This window comes from Myxocyprinus asiaticus, chromosome 40, assembly GCF_019703515.2.
Source record: "Myxocyprinus asiaticus isolate MX2 ecotype Aquarium Trade chromosome 40, UBuf_Myxa_2, whole genome shotgun sequence".
Lineage (NCBI taxonomy): Eukaryota > Metazoa > Chordata > Actinopteri > Cypriniformes > Catostomidae > Myxocyprinus > Myxocyprinus asiaticus.
In genome coordinates, this window is record NC_059383.1 from 8,989,757 (window position 1) to 9,013,385 (window position 23,629).

The 23,629-nt window shown below is 37.1% G+C and overlaps 1 protein-coding gene across 4 annotated transcripts in view; it reads left to right on the plus strand.

Annotated features, from left to right (window-relative positions):
- LOC127430411 (rho GTPase-activating protein 26-like) overlaps positions 1–23,629 on the plus strand; it is a 180,252-nt gene that overhangs the window by 68,635 nt on the left and 87,988 nt on the right. For all 4 annotated transcript variants that reach the window (XM_051680149.1, XM_051680148.1, XM_051680146.1 and 1 more), the window contains exon 2: positions 20,825–20,920. In XM_051680149.1, coding sequence (XP_051536109.1) covers positions 20,825–20,920 — 96 coding nt within the window. The remainder of the gene's footprint in view (positions 1–20,824; positions 20,921–23,629) is intronic.

A 23,629-nucleotide genomic window follows, 5' to 3' on the forward strand; every position in this document is an offset into this window, starting at 1 on the left:
TATCATTTATTTCATAATATTCCATCCTCTCCCAAGCCTTAGATTTAATCTAAGGCTGTTTTTGCTACTGTAACCTTAAGACTTCTATATGTAAATATAAGTTTGAGTCCGTTTGGTTGTGTGGTTTTCCACCCGCTGCTACTGCATTTGTGTAGTTTTGGGTCATGTTTAAGTTCAATAAAATGTGTGAGCTTTGCTTTTCTTTCTTTTTTTTTTTTTTGGTAGTGGCTTTTGGCCTACAGGAAGCAGCTGCTGTATGTCAAATTTTAAACTCACATACTGCCTGCTGTGATCTAGAGGGCCAATGTTTGGAGTCCGCTGTACATTTTACTGCCATATTGATGCAATGCATGTTACAAAATTGTTTTACTACATTTTTATGACTTTAGTGCATGTGGAATTGTAGAAGAGGAAGGACCACTAGAAACCTGTATAGAAGTGGTATTCATTTTTTATTAAACACTAAAAAATTAATTTAATTTTTTTATTTGACCTTTGTGTTTGTTTTTTCATTTAGGCTGAACACTATAGTGAAGCTAATAATTCACTTTAAATGTAATTATTAAAGGGATGTTTCACCCAAAAATGACAATTCTCTTATCGCTTACTCACCTTCATGATATCCCAGATGTGATTGACTTTCTTTCTTCTTCAGATCACAAAGATTTTTAAAAGAATATCTTATCTCTGTAGGTCCATACAATGCAAGTGAATGGTGACCAGAAATTAGAAGGTCCAAAAATCACACAAGTCAACGTTACAGTAATCCATAAGACTCCAGTGTTTTAATCCGTGTCTTCAGAAGTGATATGATAGGTGTGGGTAAGCAACAGACCATTATTTAAGTAATTTTTTTTTACCATAAATCTCCACTTTCACTTTTACATTCTTCTTCTGTTTCTAGCAATTTGCATTATTTGTGCATATCGCCACCTACTAGTTGGGGCTGGTCAAAGGTGGAGATGTAAAGAAAAAGAGGACTTAAATATTGATCTGTTTCTCACCCACACCTATCATTTCGCTTCTGAAGACATGGATTAAGCCACTGGAGTCACCATTTACTTGCATTGTCAGGACATACAGTGCTGATATATTCTTCTAAAAATCTTCATATGTGTTCTGCTGAAGAAAGAAAGTCAAACACATTTGGGATAGCATGAAGGTGAGTAAATGATTATGCTTCTAAAATGAGCATAACACTGCTAGTATCAGAAGCTGTTAATTTTGAGGAGCCAAAATCACATATTGCAGGTGTTGCATGGGGTATGTGGTCTTTAAGCTTTAAAGGGACAGTTCACGCAAAAATGAAAATTCTGTCATTATTTACTCACCCTCATGTTGTTACAAACCTGTGTGACTTTAAGGAGATGTTAGGGAGAATGTCAGCCTAGGCCAGCACAAACCAGGGGGACAAGCATGGACATTCATGCTGGTGTGAGATGATCTTTATTCAGCAGGAGTGGCTGTGGTGTAGTGGAAGTAGAGGATTCTGAGGATGAAACGAGGTCATTTCCTGGCCACTTCCTGGTCATCACAGTTTAGTGAATCATGCTGTAGCTGCTGGCATTGCAGGGATTGGACATCCGGTTGTAACCCACTTCAATTTACCATATTCACTTCCGGTTCCTGTTACAGGTCACCATCCTCCTCTCTGTAGGATATGCATGCGTCAGTGTTGGAAATCCACGTTCATTAAGTGAAAAATCCACTTCCTGTACACAAGCTACTATAATAGAGGAAGCATGAGCTTCAAAGACCCCATGAAATGTCTTGAGAATAACAGTTTTCTGCCCTGTGTTGACGTATATCAAAGGGATCATCCCATTTTTTAAATGAACATTTTTTTTTATAGTTGTTAACAGGTTTGTAGGTGTTGTGGATGATGTAAGATAACAAGCATTCATTTTCATTTTCACAACACTTTTTGTGCTTCAACTTCGTCACAACCATGAAATATGATTTGCTACTTCCTGGTCAGTTGCAAGGGGAGGGACATGCTCATTCTAGAGAGCATTTGATTGGACAACAATCTGTAAAGTGCAGCATGAGTCATCAAGATTTCTGGTTCGTTTCCCTGAAGAGAAAGGCTGTACATTTTAAATGTGTATATTGGTGTTTCTTCAACTTTGGTCATCCACTATGGATTTCTAGAAAGTCTTGTAATAACATTTTTCACACAACATTTTTTAATATTTTTTAATTTGCTTGTACTAACAATGTCCAACAGTGTATGTACATGCAGCACATGTACATACATTATTTACATTATTTATAATTTATTTTTATTTTTTGAAAATCATGAAAATTCCCACCACAGTGTCATTCCCAGCACATCTCAGATTCTGAATGGCATTTAATATAATTCTGTGCTGGAAATGATGCTGATGGAAATGACATTTTAAATATATTTTGAAAATAAAATGGCAGACCCCTGTGTGTTGCTAATTTTATATATCTGAATTCACACAATGAAATAATATTTTCACACTTTTTGCGTAATTTGGTAAAACTACAGCTTGATACAAAATGACGCCCAATAACAGTATTCTGCTTGTGATATTTACCCTGATTTTTCTTTGTTTTCTTCAAACATCACTTGTCTCATATTTCATCCCAAGCATGCTCTTCACTGACACTTTTGTCTACTTGATTAACAAGGACACTAACATTTGAAAAAAACTTTATTAGGGACAAAATTGTTTAGTTTGGAAAAAAATTATGCCACAACTGTGGGACAGTTGTAATTAAATAATTATTTTTTTTAGAAATTATTTTCACACATTAAATATTTAAATGTATATTTATTTTACTCTTTGTTTAGATTATCATAATTTAAAACTATGTAACTTTTGGCCCTCTAGCAGTTGAAGCATAAAACTGGAAGATACTTGCGGAGAAACATTGTTTTGGTATTTACATGAGTCTGGCTTTGGCTCTGCTCTTCTGCGCAGCTGAATCTGATGGCCGGTGTAACCATGGTTACAGGTGATCGTCATATCAGAGTGAATGCCATTAACGACATCAAATCTCACACCCTCCCCTCAAAAAATTCAATAATTAAATAACGAAAGAAAGAAAAAGACGTCTTATAAAAAGAAAAAGTATGTCTTATTAGCAGGTAAATAGCATATCTTCTGCTGTTGTTTTGACTTATTGAAAACTATTGTTTTGAAATAATGTTACAAAAGTTGGGTAATGCTGACATTAGACAAAACGCTTGCTAGTCATATCAGACAAGGTCAAACGGTGGAAACTATTATAACTTAGCTTGCAGGCAAATAGACCAAGGTAGTAACTTGTTTAGAGATTGGCATTGTTACCAGCATAAAGTTTAAATTTCCTACTGTCCTTCCTCGAAAATGAAATCAAGCACTGCAGTACCACAATCCATAAAAAAATGCCCCATTAGAGTGGCTAATGCTATCTAATGAACTACAGTGCTACGAGAGCTACATGGCCGATAAAATATCTTACCTGTCGAGCAAGAAAAAGCTATCTCTAGGTCGGTTAAAATCCTTTCAGATCTCTGAGTTGTCACCAGCTCTGAAAGCAACCCGATGTTGTTTTGTGTTTTATTATTACGCGCTGTATAGCTGGACCTTTTATTTACGGACGTGATGTAAACGCACGAATGGCTGATGGAAGTATGCAATTTCTTGCCAAATCCATCTCGACAGCTCTAAAATAAAAATAATTATTATAGGCTTACCATAGTGAATCAAGGAATGACAAAAACATGGTTTGGAAGACAGATTGTTGGTGTACTTTATCATTAATTAAAGTGTGTTTATTTCTAACAAAAACAAAAACAAAATCTTACATAGTGTAGCTTTAACATGTACAATTTAAGTCAGAAGTTTACATACTCCTTAGCCAAATACATTTAAACTCAGTTTTTCACAATTCCTGACATTTAATCATAGAAAACATTCCCTGTCTTAGGTCAGTTAGGATCACTACTTTATTTTAAGAATGTGAAATGTCAGAATAATAGTAGAGAGAAATATTTATTTCAGCTTTTATTTCTTTCATCACATTCCCAGTGGGTCAGAAGTTTACATACACTTTGTTAGTATTTGGTAGCATTGCCTTTAAATTGTTTAACTTCGGTCAAATGCTTGGGTAGCCTTCCACAAGCTTCTCACAATAAGTTGCTGGAATTTTGGCCCATTCCTCCAGACAGAACTGGTGTAACTGAGTCAGGTTTGTAGGCCTCCTTACTCGCACATGCTTTTTCAGCTCTGCCCACAAATTTTCGGGATAATCGGTCAGGGCTTTGTGATGGCTACTCTGACATAGGGCTGGTCGATATGTAAAAAATATTTTAAAGACAATAGCCTTAAAAAAATATAGCTATATATGATTACATCATCAACCCCCCGCCGAGGGTCGTGAATTTTTGTTGCTTTATTGATTTTGCTTTAAAAATTTAATTCATTTATTGAAACACAAAAAACATAAACAAACGACATTTCTAAATTCAAATTACACTTTAAATGAAAAAAGCAATAAAATAACGAAATGATCAAAAAATCTTATTTAACCACCTCCCCAAATCCAAACATTTACTATCTCAGAACGACTCCATTTGCATCACGCAAGCATCCATCAACACAAGTGGAAAAAATCTAATAGCCTACAGATTAAGAACAAGACAATAATAATCAAAATAACTAAGCCTAATAAATTCCCTTGTGTTCCCAAAATAATGCTGCCAAATGTGTGTTCTTATCGAATTTCTGTTTGTGTTGTGTTTTGGTAATACATTTAATGCTGCCTAAAGAAAATAAACTTGAGAGATGAGATCATTTGCAGCATTCTCATAGACATCATTATTCTTGCAAACAGTTTTCAGATAAATGAAACAGAGAAAAAAGAGTGAAAATTCTTTACATGCACTTGTTCCACGAGACAGGCTTGCGCTGCACACCTCTGAACAAACAGTGAATCAGACACAAGCATTGACAGGTTTTCTTTTGTCCGTTCTTAAAAATATAATAAAGTGTGTTTCTCCAAGCGCATGTCTTTGTGTCTAACAGCATCTCTTGTCAGAGACATCTTGCAGCAGGTCACCCTCCTGTTGCGGGTAGATGAGCAAAATTACCCGTGCATGAAATAAATTTGGACGAGGAGCTTGTGAACTGGATTCAGCCTTGTCACATTTTGCGAGTGGCGGGTGCTAGTTTCACACCCTGGCCACTGTTTAATATATTTGGCGACATCCCAGATCCATGATTTTGCCATATAACGATATTGTCGATCATCGTTTGTTCGCAATCGGCATCAGGATCTTTGCAAGACATCGTAAATATCCGATTACATCGTCCTATCGCCCAGCCCTACTACAATACCTTGACTTTGTTGTCCTTAAGCCATTTTGCCACAACTTTGGAGGTTTGCTTGAGGTCATTGTCCATTTGGAAGACCCATTTGCGACCGAGCTTTAATTTCCTGGCTGATGTCTTGAGATGTTGCTTCAATATATCCACATCATTTTTCTTCCTCATGATGCCATCTATTTTGTGGAGTGCACCAGTCCCTCCTGCAGCAAAGCACCCCCACAACATGATGCTGCCACCCCCATGCTTCACGGTTGGGATGGTGTTCTTCAGCTTGCAAGCCTCACCCTTTTTCCTCCAAACATATCTATGGTCATTATGGCCAAACAGTTCAGTTTTTGTTTCACCAGACCAGAGGACATTTCTCCAAAAAGTCCCCATGTGCACTTGCAAACTGTAGTCTGGATTCTTCCTTTCCAGCCTTTCAGTTTATGTCGATATAGGACTCGTTTTACTGTGGATATAGATACTTGTCTGCCTGTTTCCTCCACCATCTTCACAAGGTCCTTTGCTGTTGTTCTGGGATTGATTTGCACATTTCGCTCCAAACAATGTTCATCTCTAAGAGACAGAATGCGTCTCCTTCTTGAGCGGTATGATGGCTGCATGGTCCCATGGTGTTTATACTTGCGTAGTATTGTTTGTACAGATGAACATGGTACCTTCAGGCGTTTGGAAATTGCTCCCTAGGATGAACCCGACTTGTGGGGGTCCACAATTTTTTCAGAGGTCTTGGCTGATTTCTTTTAATTTTCCCATGATGTCAAGCAAAGAGGCACTGAGTTTGAAGGTAGGCCTTAAAATACATCCACAGGTACACCTCCAATTGACTCCAATTAGCCTATCAGAAGCTAGTTGGCTAATTGTCTAAAGGCTTGACATAATTTTCTGGAATTTTCCAAGCTACTTCAAGGCACAGTTAACTTAGTGTATGTAAACTTCTGACCCACTGGAACTGTGATATAGACAATTAAAAGTGAAATAATCTGTCTGGAAACAGTTGTTGGAACAATTACTCATGTCATGCACAAAGCAGATGACTAAACAAATTGCCAAAAATATAGTTTGCTAATATGAAATCTGTGGAGTGGTTAAACAATTAGTTTTAATGACTTCAACCTAAGTGTTTGTAAACTTCTGACTTCAACTGTAATTAAACTTGTAATATTTCTTTTTATTTTTTTTTTTATAATGTATTTCCATAGTTTAATATTGAAAGTCTGGATCTGGTACAAAACTAAAACAATAAAATACACACATAAAAAGGTATTTAAAAAGTACCAAAAATAAAGAAGGCCTGGTAAAAAGTTTCCAATTCAATTTTAATGAGACCTTCACATATCAAAGACAATGTTGAAATCATTTGAATAAAAATCAACCCTCTTGACATTAAATTGTCCTAGCCTATGTATAATAAAAGGGAATTTTGTCAGTGTTTAAAACTACATGAGCACAGTGACCTCAAAAGCAAACACATATGGACTAAAAGCCACAAAACTCTACTTTTAATGTCATGGGGTCTTTAGTGGCTTTTAAATGACATTTTAAAAAGAGATCTGACATCACATTTCATTTGTAATTTCTTAGGTCTTTTATTTTGACATGGGAATTTATTTTGATGGAACGCTCCAGTAAGACTCAAGAAGAGTGTTTGTTTGTAGACTAGTTCACAGTACTTTAATTTGCTTCTCATTCAATGTATGTTATAAGCAAACTGAGCTGTTGAGCATCTACATCTGAGATGAAGTTTGTGTGGAGCGCCCACATATTGCGCATACTGACTGTATATTTATTTATCAAACACAGTCTTTAGCGATTCACAAAGCTATCATATGTCTTCAAGAGACTTTGAGCAAAATGCACGGGTTATATGGACTAATTTAATGGTGCCTTTACGGTTCTTTTATGACATTCTTTGAGCTTGACGGTAACGACCATAACTAGCATGTGGTATTAGATTTGGATTGGGGTCATTGGGTCGATACTCGATCCGGGGAAAAACGTCAGTATCGGAGCCAATACTGATCCGATCTTTAATATAAGTGGCTTTTAAGTGTTATGACACTTTTTCACCTTGAGATCTGTAAGAGGGGAAAAAGTATTCCAAAGGCCTTTTCTGGCAGGTTAGACGTATCTCCTGCTCACTGAGTTTCTAACTAGTATCTGAAAGTGTTCTTCAGCAGCGAGTGCCAACAGCGTCAGTCAGCACATCCACCACACACATCCCAGCTGCTTGCTGCTTTCATCTTATCTCTCTGACTAAACTAAACGAGCAGAAATTGACCAAAAAAACAACAACAGTCAATTCCTGCAGGGCAAATTTCATCTGCAGCACGAGAAAAAATGCAGGGCTTCAATTAGCCTTTTTCACAAGAATCGGAAACTACATCATCTCAGGGTAAAGCTACTTCTGCTATGGGGTTGTGGCTATTGCTTCTTACTTCTTCTATATGGTCTGTTTTCCAATTAGTCACAACATGATATACACAGAAATTATTTATCATCTTTTCCCAACTGATTCAGCTATACAGGCCGCAGTCTCTTTTGAGTTTATGTGCTCAAATGCAGCACTGCGATGGTTTCTTCACCAGCATCCGTCTCAGTAGGAATAATCGTTCAACCATTTTCCTCCTCTCATCACTGTATCACGGGAAATACATTTTAAAAAGCTATATATACTAGGGTTGTTCCGATACCAAAATTTTGGCCTCGGTACGATACCAGCCCTGGTACCTCGGAATCGATACTAACTCGATACTTAGGCAGCAAATTAAAAAAAGTAAAAAAACTCAGATTTATGATGAAATTTCACAGAAAATTACTTGACTAAAAAAACGGCATGATGTCTTATAGATACAAATTATGCCTTTTTTAATTTGTCTGGATTCCATGTTAAATGCTTTAATTAAGTGTTATGATCATATTGCATTTAACTAAATACTTACTATACAGCTTTAATCATAATATTTTTCAATAATGTAGACCCAATATTAATATTTCAATAATAATAATAATAATAATAATACATTATATATATATATATATATATATATATATATATATATATATATATATATATATATATATTATTTTTGGTAAAAAACAAACAAAAAAGATGCACAACAGAGCTTTACAGTATTAATGAAAACATTAAACGAAATAAATCTGATTACCTGAGGCAAAAGGCTTCCATAGCTGAATCACAACATGCTGATATTCAGTACACTTGCTTTTGTGATATTGCTTACAGATAATAATATTAATAATATAACCATTTATTATTATATTATTGTCATTATGAGTATTATTGCGACTACTTTGAATATTACACTTTTATACAGTAGTAATATTTTTCTGTAGTAATGACTTCAATTTCACGCATCTGGTTGAAAAGAGCTCTTATTTCAGTGGGACTTTTATTTTGAAAGACCTTTGAAGTTCTTCCTGTTTGTGAAGGGTTCGTTATATCAAGCTTCCCATGACTCGCAATCTGATATCTCCGAGCTGCAACGGTGAAAATGGTCATTTGAGATTTCACTGCCGATTATTCACTAAACACACTGCTCTGCAGATGGATACTACTGGACACACTGCATGAAAATCAAGCATCAGTAGTGTGTGTTGCATTTGTGTGTGCGCCTGCTTGTGTGTGTGTGAAGGAGATGACAGAGCAGGACGGAGCCTCTCATTCGTTCTGTGGCGCACATGTGCCTGTATATTATTTCATTAAATGACATCCTTCTGCTGTTTAATGATCACACTTGGCCATATCGAGACTTTGATTTGATCTCAAAACTCTCACATTACATTACATTTTGCTAATGGCAGCATACTTTAATATGGTACCGAAATGAACAACAAGATGATATCGTACCATTTAAAATTTTTTGGTATCACAATATTTCGTTAGTTCCGGTATACCACGCAACCCTAATATATACTCCCAGCAAAGATGCAAAAATACAAATAAAATTCAATATGTCTAACTGAACCTTGTATGAAACTCCCAAAAATATTAAATGCAGTTTTTAAGAGAATAAACAATAAAATTTAGGAATGAAACCAAGTCATCTTGTCCCATTTAAAATGTATTTACCTATTTACATAAATTATATACAATGTACATTAACCCCGCTATCCCAGCAAAAAAAACAAAAAAAAAAAACAAAACAGACAGCAATAAGAACTGTGCAATAAACAATGTATTTATTACCAATTATAACAACGTGTACATAACATGGCATAAGCACTACATCGAATATTACAGCGCAGGTTTACAGACTTTAAGATAATGATGAGCAGCCATAAGTGTGTGTGTGTGTGGAGGGGGATTCTCATGATGAAATAGTCACAAAATTGAAATTTTTCCTGAACATTTCAGTCATGGTTCCATTCTTTTATTTATAAGGATGATAAAATGACAATAAAAAAAATAAAAAAAATCTTGTTTTGACATTTGAGCAGTGTGCTATAAAAAAGACAGATTTACCTGTATATCTGAGTTGGTTTGGCTTCATGATGTGAAAAGCACAGAGTTTACTGTATATTATCCTGAATGTCGACTCGACTTAACTTTATCACACTTGGTTTTATGATGGTGTCAGAAGCATGTGAATGAGATGAAATATCGGAGAGAAAGATGACAGAAGTGTCCCTGTTCATGAAGGTGTCCATGGTGCGAGCGATCAGACGTGCTGCGTCTCATTCTGGAGCTTTAAAGGTGCAGTATGTAAGATTCAGAAACCCTTGTTATTAATGACACCTGAGACTGTTAAGTGAACTGCAGCCAGCTACCTGTTGCTCGTGCTCGCGCTCGTGCACACACTCCATAGGGAAGCGAGCGAGCATCAGCCAAAACAATGACATAACGTGCAAAGAGACTGAACATGATTCACTGGCATCATACTGACAGATGAGGTAGCATAATTAAAATTACACCGTTATGATTGTTTCACTACAATCTTTGAGACTGAATTAAAACTTCTTATCAGCTAACATAGCATACTGATACACACATACAGCTACATACTACCGAACTATACCAGACAGTTTACTGTTACACTGCACTGTTATGTTTCACTATTGTATGTTTTGTATGTCATATGTTGTACTATGATCAAGAAACCAGCATATTTGTTTAAATTTATCCTGTATACCTGACTTTTAGTATAAAGAGAAGATCGTTGAAATTATTTGAAGTTACGAAGCAAGGTAGCTTGCAATTCGTCAGCATTAGCAGGCAAGATCAAGTTAGCTAAAATTACACAGATCAATCCTTATGGCACTATATTTCACATGCTCTGCAGTTATGTAAGCTTACAGGTCCAATAAGAAGAACGCCAATTCAGGGTCGGTTTTGATCCCCAAAACTGAACGAAGTTCCCTCCAGGAATCAAATGCCCTGCCGATGTTCACTCTAGTTTTCACTCGACCACGATCACGTTCCCGCTTACCCAGACGGGATTCAGTAGAAGGCTCTCGGGAGCACGCATAAACGTCACATCCTTTGGATTTTCCCGGCAAAAGCATCCCGCTCCCTTCGCATGAAAATCAGTCTACAGGCTTTAATAGGCAACATAGGAAGTCCGGGAAGGTCTCATTTTTTAAGTTGCGTTACAAGCCATTCACACATTGGCACAAAAAAAAAAAAAGGCGAATATTACATGAAACTTGTTACATACTGCACCTTTAAAGAGAGAGGAGCAGGCTGCCGATGATTTTCTCCGCACACACCGTGCTGTTTTCATTTGCGATAATGCAGAGCCGACCCCAACAGACGCAGAGAATGAAATGACAATGAATTCACAAGTTATTTATTATTGGTGTATTCCAGGGCTAGTAGAAGCTCGAATTTCTCACTGAATATGCTGGATTCAGTCACGTTATACCTTTCTCAGAATTGTCAGAATGTTCTTTTACCATAATCAAGATCCTAATTAGAGTCGGCAACAAAGCAAAAAGTCAGATCAAACATTTACACGCTATCTAATTTGTGTGAAGACTTTGATTTCAGCAGATCTTGTTCACGTTTCAATGGCCGTTGTTGATACCGGAAGTACGTTTTCCCTGCGAGGGGCACTCCCGGAAGTGAGAATCGCAGAAGTGTGAATAAGTGAATAAATTTGTGACTCTGCAAGTGACTGCATTCAAACTTCTCATTCATGTTTGTTTAGTCTTATGTGGTAGACAAATGTGATGTTCTTTTAAATAAGTCATCGCATTCAGGCCTTGCTTTAATTGTCATTGAATGGAAAGATTAATTACCTTTCATGCGTTTGGTCTTCAATGACGCTGTAATGACCTGCATGTCGGAAAATGTTTATTTTTGCATCTTGTAAATATATCTTCACTCACTTAGAGTTCATTGGACATTATAATGTGTGTATGTAGCAGTAATGTGGTTGTGTTGGAAGTCGAGTTGCTGATCAAACTTTGGCTTGTATTTAGCTCTCGTTGTGTGGTCCTGTGCTGCTCTTTGCTGCTAAAGCTGGATGTCTAATGAATGGTCTGCTGTGGATCATCTGGAGTGATCTTCCACATCTTCTATGACCTCCATCACAAAGGCTACAGATTTATTTGACATAAGTTTTCTAATAGGAACAAAACATCACAATCTAGTCATGTAGAGACACATTTCTCTCAGATGGCCTGCAATTTTCATCGAGATGCAGGATTAAGAGCCTTGTTTCTGAATGCTAGCACAACAGTAAGTGACATATTATCAGAGCTACTGGCTTGTATAGAGCAACTGTTCAATGTCTTCCTTAATTGTCTTTAAAAACGAATTACACTCTCTTAGTCTGTTGATGCTGATTTATGTGCTCCTGGAGCTCAGGCATGACTCTGTTCTGGGTCACAGAGCCACATATCTTTCTGTTAGCATTTCACAACATTTCCAGGTTAAGGTGCAAACATTTGCATTGCAGATACATAACTGACAAATACGTCAGGAACAGTGGTGGGGAAGCTGCTTTGAAACTGTAGTTGATACCACAGTCAAGACCAGATAACATTCTTCAAAGTGTTTCCATTTGCTCACATCAACACCTGACGGTCACTTTCATTAATTAATAAAGGCAAAAAACAAAACAAAAAAAAAACACCGGAAAAGTGTGAGTTTGTGTTTTATTTGTGTTTTATTATATTAAAAGATTAAAATAAGGCCCACATATTAAATCCTTGATCTGTTAAAATCTTAGTTTTGGAACTAACTTTTAGGTAGGCATAGGTCATGATGGTCCAACAACAAGTGAAAGTTTTCAGTATAAAACAAGCCAGTTCTCTTTACACATCTTTTTTTTCAAACTTGTATCTGGAAATCTGAAATTGTTTTTGTTCACTTTAGTTGTATTAGGATATCAGTCCACTTTTCAATCACAAAGTAATTTTTTTGGAACCCAGTCAAGTTATTTTTTTTAAATATAATTTGTTACATTCCAAGTGTAATTTGTTATTATTGTAATTTGTAAAATAATAATAATAATATTAAGAATGGAATTTTATTATACAATAGTCATACATTTCATTTGTAATTTCTTAGGCCTTTTATTTTGACTTGGGCTTTTATTTTAACGGAACGCTCCAGTAAGCTCCAGAAGAGTGTTTGTTTGTAGGCTAGTTCACAGTATTTTAATTTGCTTCTCATTCAATGTATGTTTTAAATGAACTGAACTGTTGAGCATCTACATCTGAGATGAAGTTTGTGTGGAGCGCCCACATATTTCGCGCCTGCTTGTTCAGAAAAGCATGCTGCACATGCAGACTGTACATTATTTATCAAACAGTCTTTAGCGATTCACAAAGCTATCATATGTCTTCAAGACACTTTGAGCAAAATGCACGGGTTATATGGACTATAATGGTGCCTTTAAGGTTCTTTTATGTCATCCTTTGAGCTTGACGGTAACAACCATAACAAGCATGTGGTATTAGATTTGGATTGGGCTCGTCGGGCCGATACTCGATCTGGGGAAAAACTTCAGTATCGGAGCCGATACCGATCCATATCGGTGCATCCCTAGTACTCACGACTAGCTTGGTTCAAATCGTTCTAATTGACAGTGTTGACTGGATGTTTTATCTCATCTGGCTGTGATAGCAGCAGTCACACCTCACAATTGCGACACAAAATTTCAGACAATGCCAGAACTTCCTCAGAGGCAAAGATCAATTGCAAAAGCAATTAATCAGCCGATATATTGCTGAAGATTGCTGAAAGACATTAAACTACGACAACATAAATCTTTTTCCAATTCCAGAAATTTGTCTCAGATGGCGAAATCATACAGTGATGCACCTGGCTTTAGCCTGACAGTGTGTTGTGATTTAGCTGTTAGACAGTTATACACTCTCTGAAAGGTTGCACATTTAAATAAACATCCATACACATTCAGACAGACATTTTTGTCTGTTGTGTCTCTTGCTGTTTTTTTTAATTTTTTTTATGGGTGTACAATACACATCGTAGCCAAGACTTTGGTTCCAGTCATCCTGATTGACAGCATTGACTGGGTGTTTTACGGCATTGTAGTCATACTGAATGATTGCGATATAAAATACTGACCTTGTCAGAACTTAGTCGGAGGCTAAGATTCATCACAAAGGCAATTAATCAGCCGTCATTTAACATTGTCACACCAAACGGCGAGAGATTGTCGTTTTTGCCCTACGACAAGAGGAATATTTTACGATCCCTGAATTTTGCAGAAGATGGCAAAATTGTACAGGCTTAACCTGGCACATGTTAAGACCCTCTCAGTTATCTTAATTTAAAAAAAAAAAAAAAATGTTTACTTTTTTTTTTATGATATGTGTGCAATACACATCGTAGCCAAGACTTTTGTCCCAATCATCCCGATTGACAGTGTTGACTGAGTGTTTTCTGCCATAGTAGGAGCAGTCACACTGCATGATTGCGACACAAATTTGCCACTGCCAGAACTTCGACAGAGGCTAAAATTCATCGCAGAGGCAATTAACCACCTTTCATTTAAAATATCACACTGAAGCCCAAATAAATTTTTGTTTTTGGCGCAAATACTTCATATGACTGTGCGCACACACAGACAGTTGACGCATGCGTGCTTGGACTGCAATGGGACACTGGACTATTTCTCTTCATTAGTTTAGACCCATAAAGATGTCTTTATATTCCTTCTGACTCAAGTTATACAAATGCAGGTATCTCCTGACCTCCTCACACACACGCTCTTGACATGCACATCCATTGTTGGTGTTTTCACCTTCGTCTCTTGTTGTTTACCAGCGATTACATCTTTTTGCACTTCTTCGTGAAAGCAACGGCTAAATTGTAAGTGTTGAGTGTAGCGTTCAGAGTACACGTGGTTAGAAAAATCACCAATCGGGCTGCATGTGGACAGTGCTTGAGCACTCTGTTGATGACAAAATTTATGTCACGCATCCTGTTCACATATGCTAAGCGTTCTTGCTAAAACCGAAAGTATATTTAATTGATACTTATACTTAAGTGGCCTTAAGGGATCAAAGACTGACGATTTTGCCCAGTGACAAGAGAAATCTTTGATCCCTGAAATTTGCCTCCGATGTAAGAATCACGCCAAAATCATAGTGTTAACCCGGATTTAGCCTGATGACATGTTGTCATTTATCTGTGAGACAGTTTGCATGTTAATACCCTCTCTGAAAAGTTGAGCCTTTAAACAACCATACACATTCAGATGGACATCTTTTGCCATTGCGTTTTAAAAATGCATAGAACCCGAAAACAGCCTACTTACACAGGGCTTCCTTAAGACCGATTAGTTGACTAGTTGTTCAGGCAACCCACCGACTTTTCAATTTTAAAAATATACCATTTTGCACTTCCCTACAAGCAAGCAACATTGCTTCGAAGGGGTTCGGTGAGTTGCAAGGACTTTCTTCACCCTCCAGCTGGAACTTATACTGTACATTCCTTTCCATCAAACACTTCATCAGAGTTTTCTATAGTCTATTGGCACCTTAAAGCTTTGGGTTCTCTTAAATGTCATATAATGGAGTGTTGGCATTCCACTGGAACCTATTAGGAAACAAAAATGCTGCATCTTTTTATTTGCTTTCCTGTTTTGTTGGCTTGTATGTGTGTGTATGTTTGTACAGTACATACACGATTGTATGTGTGTATCCCTCCCAGACACTTGGACGGTACCATTGTATTGCAAGAGCAGAAGGCAGGAAGCAGGGGATATTGGAGCTGAAGAATGGTGGGGAATTCTGTGTTCATAGAGGACACAAGAAGCGAAAAGCTTGTGAATGCAAATAGAAGCTGCTTATTTTTAGCGCCTGCACTAGTTAACAATCAGTTTTCAGCCTGGCCGGGATTCCCAAGTGCTAAAATAACAGTCTGCTTCAGTGTCAAGGGGAAGCATGTTGGAAAGTTAAACACGTGACCTACAAGACTTATTTTCCAGTATCTTTCGACTAACCAATGAGGTGTCTCTTGCATTATCTCTGCAGTTATTTCGCTGGCTACTGTAGTCCTGCAGAACAAGAGTTGTGATTATTTTCTTCCCTAGAACCACCAACTTAGACAGGAAGAGAGAACAAACAACCACAGTTTGCTTAGTTTTTACGGAATGTTTTGGTGCAAGTAAATCTGAAATCATTGGTGACGCAATAATACAGTAGAAGAGTGTGCAACAATGTGGCTGCTCATTCAAACAATGGTGCAGCATTCTCAACAAAACATTGTACAAACAACACAGACGGAATAGGTGGAAAATATGTGTTGGCTTTGTGGTCAGAATCACAGTCTATCCAAAAGTAGTAGCCTAAATACCTATTATTTCATGGACACACAGTTATTCTGAAAACCATTTCTTTCTTTCTTTATTCTTTATTGGTCACCGTAGAGAGATTTGCCATGGGCATCAAGGTTGCTATTACATATAAACACAATAAAATACTCATCACATACTCACATAATGTCTTCCTGTTACATATGGACACACAATAACATAATACAACATATACCTCCAATACTCTTACATCACAAATTAGCATACTAGACAATAATCACCATATACCCTCAGTACCTCAATCATTTCAGTACCTACTTCTACCTTTCTTTATTTAACAGCTTTGTCGATAATGGCACCATAGAGAACTTGTATCTGGTGTCAATCATTGGATTTTATACAATCAGAAAGGGCTGGCATCTTTAGAGGGGCACTTGTATATCAGGGCTGTTCTTTGCTAGAATACAAAAGATGTGTGAAAGCTGAAGGGAGTCGCTGCATGAATGTCCCAGTGTTGCTTTAACTTAAGAAAGTAAAAAAAAAAAAAAAATGATATCAGGATGTAGCAGCTGTTTTTGGTCTGTTGAAAGACCTGTTTAGAATGTGTATCAAGAAACCCGGCCCAGATATGCTGATCTGCAGTCAGTGGATGTTATCACTTTAGTGTTAATGGCTGCAATCAGAAAAGCACTAACTGGCCTTGGTTCATTGTCAAATGGCAAAAGCTCCACAGGGTTTGGCAGAGTTTCTCGAAGTGATAAAGAGCTTCTTGGGTTTAGGTCAAGACATACTTTGTTTTTAAGGGTCAACCCTTCTCCAGCCCTGACTTCAACCATACAGATCATTGAGGTATACAGCAATAACGTATCTTTTTGCAGTGCCTTATCATCGCAAACAGAATATTAAGAACTCTTAGTATACTGTAGATTGAACTTGCACTAGTTATATCTTCATTTGGTCCTGTTACTATAAGGGTTAGTTCACCCAAAAATGCCATCCCAGATGCGTATGACTTTCTTTCTTCTGCAGAACACAAACTAAAATTTTTAGAAGAATACATTAGCTTTGTAGGTCCATACAATGCAAGTGGATGGTAATCAGCACTTCAAAGCCCCAAAAAGAACAGACAACTGATTCCCCTCATGCATTGGAGAGTGACTGAAGCAATTATATTGAAGGCAGCACAGCCTTCTACAGATGCACTTTTGCACTCTAAGACAGCTAGACCGAGCACAACAGAATGCAGGGATTTCAAGACATGTTTTTCAAAGTTTCTAACTGTTTAGCTTGATATATTGTTCTAAAAACTCAACGCTCATGACTAGAGATGCTGAAAACTATAGTGAGATGCGACACAACCCAAGTGAGACGCTTCAAAAGCACCCGTCTGATGCGTACATAGGCCGATAATTAAACATAGAGCAGAGGGAAGTAGGACAATAATAGGGTTATGTTCAAGAATTTGGAAGCAAAACAAAAACAATTTTTGTATTGTCTAATTTCTTCACTTCTCTGTTGGAACAATGTATACTGTGTGTGTGTGTGTGTGTATATATACACTATATTGCCAAAAGTATTCGCTCACCCATCCAAATAATTGAATTCAGGTGTTCCAATCACTTCCATGGCCACAGGTGTATAAAACGAAGCACCTAGGCATGCAGACTGCTTCCACAAACATTTGTGAAAGAATGGGCCGCTCTCAGGAGCTCAGTGAATTCCAGCGTGGTACTGTGATAGGATGCCACCTGTGCAACAAGTCCAGTCATGAAATTTCCTCGCTACTAAATATTCCACAGTCAACTGTCAGTGGTATTATAACAAAGTGGAAGCGATTGGGAATGACAGCAACTCAGCCACGAAGTGGTAGGCCACATAAAATGACAGAGCGGGGTCAGCGGATGCTGAGGCGCATAGTGCGCAGAGGTCGCCAACTTTCTGCAGAGTCAATCGCTACAGACCTCCAAAGTTCATGTGGCCTTCAGATTAGCTCAAGAGCAGTGCATAGAGAGCTTCATGGAATGGGTTTCCATGGCCGAGCAGCTGCATCCAAGCCATACATCACCAAGTGCAATGCAAAGCGTCGGATGCAGTGGTGTAAAGCACGCCGCCACTGGACTCTAGAGCAGTGGAGACGCATTCTCTGGAGTGACGAATCACGCTTCTCCATCTGGCAATCTGATGGACGAGTCTGGGTTTGGCGGTTGCCAGGAGAACAGTACTTGTCTGACTGCATTGTGCCAACTGTGAAGTTTGGTGGAGGGGGGATTATGGTGTGGGGTTGTTTTTCAGGAGCTGGGCTTGGCCCCTTAGTTCCAGTGAAAGGAACACTGAATGCTTCAGCATACCAAGAGATTTTGGACAATTCCATGCTCCCAACTTTGTGGGAACAGTTTGGGGATGGCCCCTTCCTGTTCCAACATGACTGCGCACCAGTGCACAAAGCAAGGTCCATAAAGACATGGATGAGCGAGTTTGGTGTGGAAGAACTTGACTGGCCTGCACAGAGTCCTGACCTCAACCCGACAGAGCACCTTTGGGATGAATTAGAGCGAAGACTGCGAGCCAGGCCTTCTCGACCAACATCAGTGTCTGAACTCACAAATGCGCTTCTGGAAGAATGGTCAAAAATTCCCATAAACACACTCCTAAACCTTGTGGAAAGCCTTCCCAGAAGAGTTGAAGCTGTTATAGCTGCAAAGGGTGGGCCGACGTCATATTAAACCCTATGGATTAAGAATGGGATGTCACTTAAGTTCATATGCGTCTAAAGGCAGATGAGTGAATACTTTTGGCAATATAGTGTATATATATATATATATATATATATATATATATATATATATATATATATATATATATATATATATATATATACATATAGTACAGTATACTGTATACGCATACAATGTAATGTATTTGTATTATTTGACTGATAATATCTATTATATATTATATTTATATTTATTTTAATTATTACATTCTACAGTATATTACCTTTATTTGGTGGCCTTTCTTAGGAAATATTGATATGCGATTAATTTAATTAATTAATCGACACATCATGTAAATTATTCTATTAAAATTTTTAAACATTTGACAGTTAGATAAGAGCAAGTTTGTTTTCATAATCTTTCATCAAAATGAAATAACTTTTTCTGCATCTGAAACAACTTTGCTTTTCTGCTTACATAACCAAGGCAGTGTAGACAGGAAAAAGTATTATAAACCAATAATATCACTCAGCTTAAAGGTATAGTTCACCCAAAAATGAAAATTCTCTCATCATTTAATCACTCTCATGCCATCCCAGATGCGTATGACTTTCTTTCTTTTGCAGAACTCAAAGGAAGATTTTTAAATTAATTTCTCAGCTTTGTAGGCTCATACAATGCAAGTGAATGGGTGCCAAAATTTTGAAGCTCCAAAAATCACATAAATCAGCATAAAAGTTATCCATAAGACTCCAGTGGTTAAACCAATGTCTTCAGAAGTGATATGATAGGTGTGTGTGTGAGAAAGATATGTGTGTGTGTGAGAGATTAACATTTAAGTCCTTTTTTACTGTAGTCAGTTGCTGAGTTCGGAATTGCATATTACCATACTACTCATATTATTTCTGCCATAGTCACAAATGGCAGATGTAGTAAGAGCCATATGGTAGTATGCCATTCCAAACTCAGCCAATCTCCACTTTAACTTTCCATTTCACATTCTTGTGTTTTTGGGGATTCACATTCTTCATACATACGCCCTTCTACTGGGCAGGGAGAAGAATTTCTAGCATAAAAGGACCTAAATATTAGTTCCTTACAACACTGGAGTCGTATGGATTACTATTATGATTCCTTTATGTGATTTTTGGACCTTCAGATTTTTGGTCACCATCCACTTTGGACCTACAGAGCTGAAATATTCTTCTAAAAATCTTTGTTTGTGTTCTGCTGATGAAAGACAGTCATTCCCATCTGGGATGGCCTGAGGGTGAGTAAATTATGAGAAAAGTTTATTTTTTTGGGTGAACTAAAATTTCACCCTGTCACGTGGGTGAAAAAAATGTGTCATATAACAAAAAGTGTTTTGAGTGCTGTTTCATGTTGAATTAAAAATGAACAGCCTTCAATAAAATGTTAATGTTCATCCTCAACTACTGTATCTTGATGTTGAAGAAACTTGCAAACCAGTTGAGGTTGATGTCCAGCCCAACTGGTTTATTTTCATGCAATGTATTCCGTTTGTTTGCGGTTTTTCAGGAAGAAGCTTTCCTAAGTTATGACAATGTAAAACCAAGTGGTCTGCCCTCCATTTACATGCTGAACTTACCAGCAAAAATTTTATTCTATTACAAACAGGATTCATTTTTTATGGAATTTATGGCCTATTCTTTCTCATTCTCATTTTCTTTTCATTTATTTAGTCTTTCCACTTCTGTCATCCTTGCAAACTCTTTTTCTCCTTGCCTCTCTAAATCTTTGTCTCTCTAACTTTGTCAGTCTTACAGTTTACAGCCATGAAAGCCTACTACAAACTTTCTGAAATGCAGTGTTTCATTCTCATGTTCTCAGTTTCATTCTCTTTCTGTGGTTCTGACTTTCTTTGTCAAAGTCATAACAAAAAAAATACTGATACCGTGTGGTTTCATCACCTCCTGCCTCTCTCGTCTGTATATGCTTTCAAAATATCACCCACGTCTCTCATTTTAACACTTGTCATTTGCATCTTTTGCAGATTTGTCTACTGTAAAGAGGAAGTTTGCAGAGTCACTGAATGAATTTAAATTCCAGTGCATTGGCGATGCAGAAACAGATGATGAGATATGCATTGGTAAGACTGCAACATACATTTTTGGATATTTTAATGTCTATGTTTCTTTAGCTTCAACGTTCAACTGGTAGAGCATAAGTCTAGCAATGCCTAGGTCATGGGTTTGATTCCCAAGGAACACACAAACTGATAACATGGAAAGCTTGAATGCACCATTAGTCACTTTGGATAAAGTATCAAGTGCATAATGTGAAAATAAGATCTCCACTGCAGACAATGAACAGCTAGTTCTGCAATAGAAACATGACCAATGTGAATGGCAGGTTCATTCCTTGGCCAATGTAATGGAAAAAGCTCTTATGCATAATAACAGGGATCATATAGTGTCCATATTGTTGCCTAGAGCCATGAGACTTACAGTACATATAGTTTGATGTAAAAATTTAGTGTGTCATTTTTGCAGCATGTAATGGAACAGTCTGGCTCCAGAAGTAAAAGTCCCATTAATGTTCTTCATAGATGAATTGATTTTTTTAACAAAAGCGTATAAACCTTTAAAGACAGTTCTGCCATGAGCTTCGAGGCTGTTAATTGTTTAGGGTTTAATAGCAGAGTTTCTGGTAAAGAACTACACTACCCATAATTCTGAAGAGAGATCCACCAATCAGAGAATTGCGGCAAAGTGCGCCAAAAGAGCTCTGCAGCGACCGCCCACTCCCATGACTCACTGTGAATACACTGTGACACAATCGAGTCAGTTCTCACTACACTCTCAAACAACATATACAGTATATTTGTATGTATGTATGAATATTTTGCAAAAAAAAAAAAAAAAATATTGTTTCTATACTTCAACAACTTAAAATCTATAGCTTTGTTTTCCATTGTTTTTAATTTGATAATGTAAGTCTTTTTTTTTTTTTCTCCCCAATTTGGAGTGCCCAATTCCCAATGCGCTCTAAGTCCTCGTGGTGGCGTAGTGACTCACCTCAATCCGGGTGATGGAGGACGAATCTCAGTTGCCTCCGTGTCTGAGACTGTCAATCCACACATCTTATCACGTGGCTTGTGGGGCGCATTACCGTGGAGACATAGCGCATGTGGAGGCTTCACGCTATTCTCCGCGGCATCCACGCACAACTCACCACGTGCCCCACAGAGAGCGAGAACCACATTATAGGGACCACAAGGAGGTTACCCCATGTGACTCTACCATCCCTAGCAACTGGGCCAATTTGGTTGTTTAGGAGACCTGGCTGGAGTCACTCAGCATGCCTTGGATTCGAACTCGCGACTCCAGGGGTGGTAGTCAGCGTCAGTACTCGCTGAGCTACCCAGGCCCCCTGGTAACATAATTCTTAATGCTTTATTGGATTGTCGTTTATTACCTCATTAAAGACATTAAGTACATTCTTGTTCCTTCATCTTTTTATCTTATTTTCAAATACTTTTTTGCTTCAAATCAAAGTTTGTAACGTTGTGATTCACCTCGGAGCTGGTTGGTTTGATTCATGGCTTTGAACTCTTTAATGAATGATTTAATAAAATCCCTATGGAAAAAAATAATATGAAAAATACTTCTGAAACCAAGACAACTGAAACTGTGGCACTCTATGGCAAAAAAACAAAAAACATATTGTTTTCAAACAGGTTAGACTGCTCAAAACAGGCAAAGTTTTGAAAGTGCCACAGAGGACGCTCAACCTTTAAATGGCTTACTTACAGTTGTGTCTGCACCTTAAACTGGGATCTGAGGAAGTGAAATGATTTTTTAATGGCTGATACTATTATTTAGAGACATCTGGAGAGCAAGATTGCCACTGGCTGATATAATAATTATATACTGTATATAGTTTCATTTAATGTTATCAAATGACACAGTATTGCTCAAATAAATATTTACTCAATTCACTAAAATATAAATAAAATATATATATATATTTTATTTATTTATTTTTATTTTAACTCTTCTGTTAATTAATTATGACTGACTTTGAATTGAACATTTATGTAATGGTTTTGATCAACTTAAAACTTTTGCTTTTACTTGATATTGCATCAAAGCCTTAAGTGTTAGTATACGATGACTGCCATATCAGCCAGCACAAAAAAAAAAAAAAAAAACTGTTTCAACTGCTTCTTTATGTATTTATTTTACACATTGATGATCTTAATCCAAGTCTTACACAATATATTCAAAACAAGCTTTTAAACTGGAAAGGACAGATTTTACTGAGCCCGTCCACATTACCATTTCATTAAGTTCCTATTTTGCCAAAATGAAGCGTCAGCTCTACTTTTATTCATCATAATTCCTCATGATTGTGTGGCATCAAAAGCTTAAGTGTTGGAACCTGTGGGGATTTTTGTGGCTTTCTGTAAGTTCTGGCACCTTGTATGGAAACACACTGAAATCCTGCTTGGCTGAATTTTAAGGAAAAGCAAGTCTTGACTTGCCTTTCTTCTCATCTCATCTTGAATTGCAGCCTTGCTTTCGATGATAATGTTCTTTATAAAGTTAAACATGACAGACATTGGCCACAGCAGACACTACATTATTATTTCTGAAGTTTTCTTAGTAATGCGCCAAGTGCATGTCTGAGATTTGGTATCTTGAGAGGTTTGATGAGTTAACTGCTTTATATATATATATATATATATATATATATATATATATATATATATATATATATATATATATATATATATATATATATATATATATATATATATATATATATATATATATACTATATATATATACTGTAT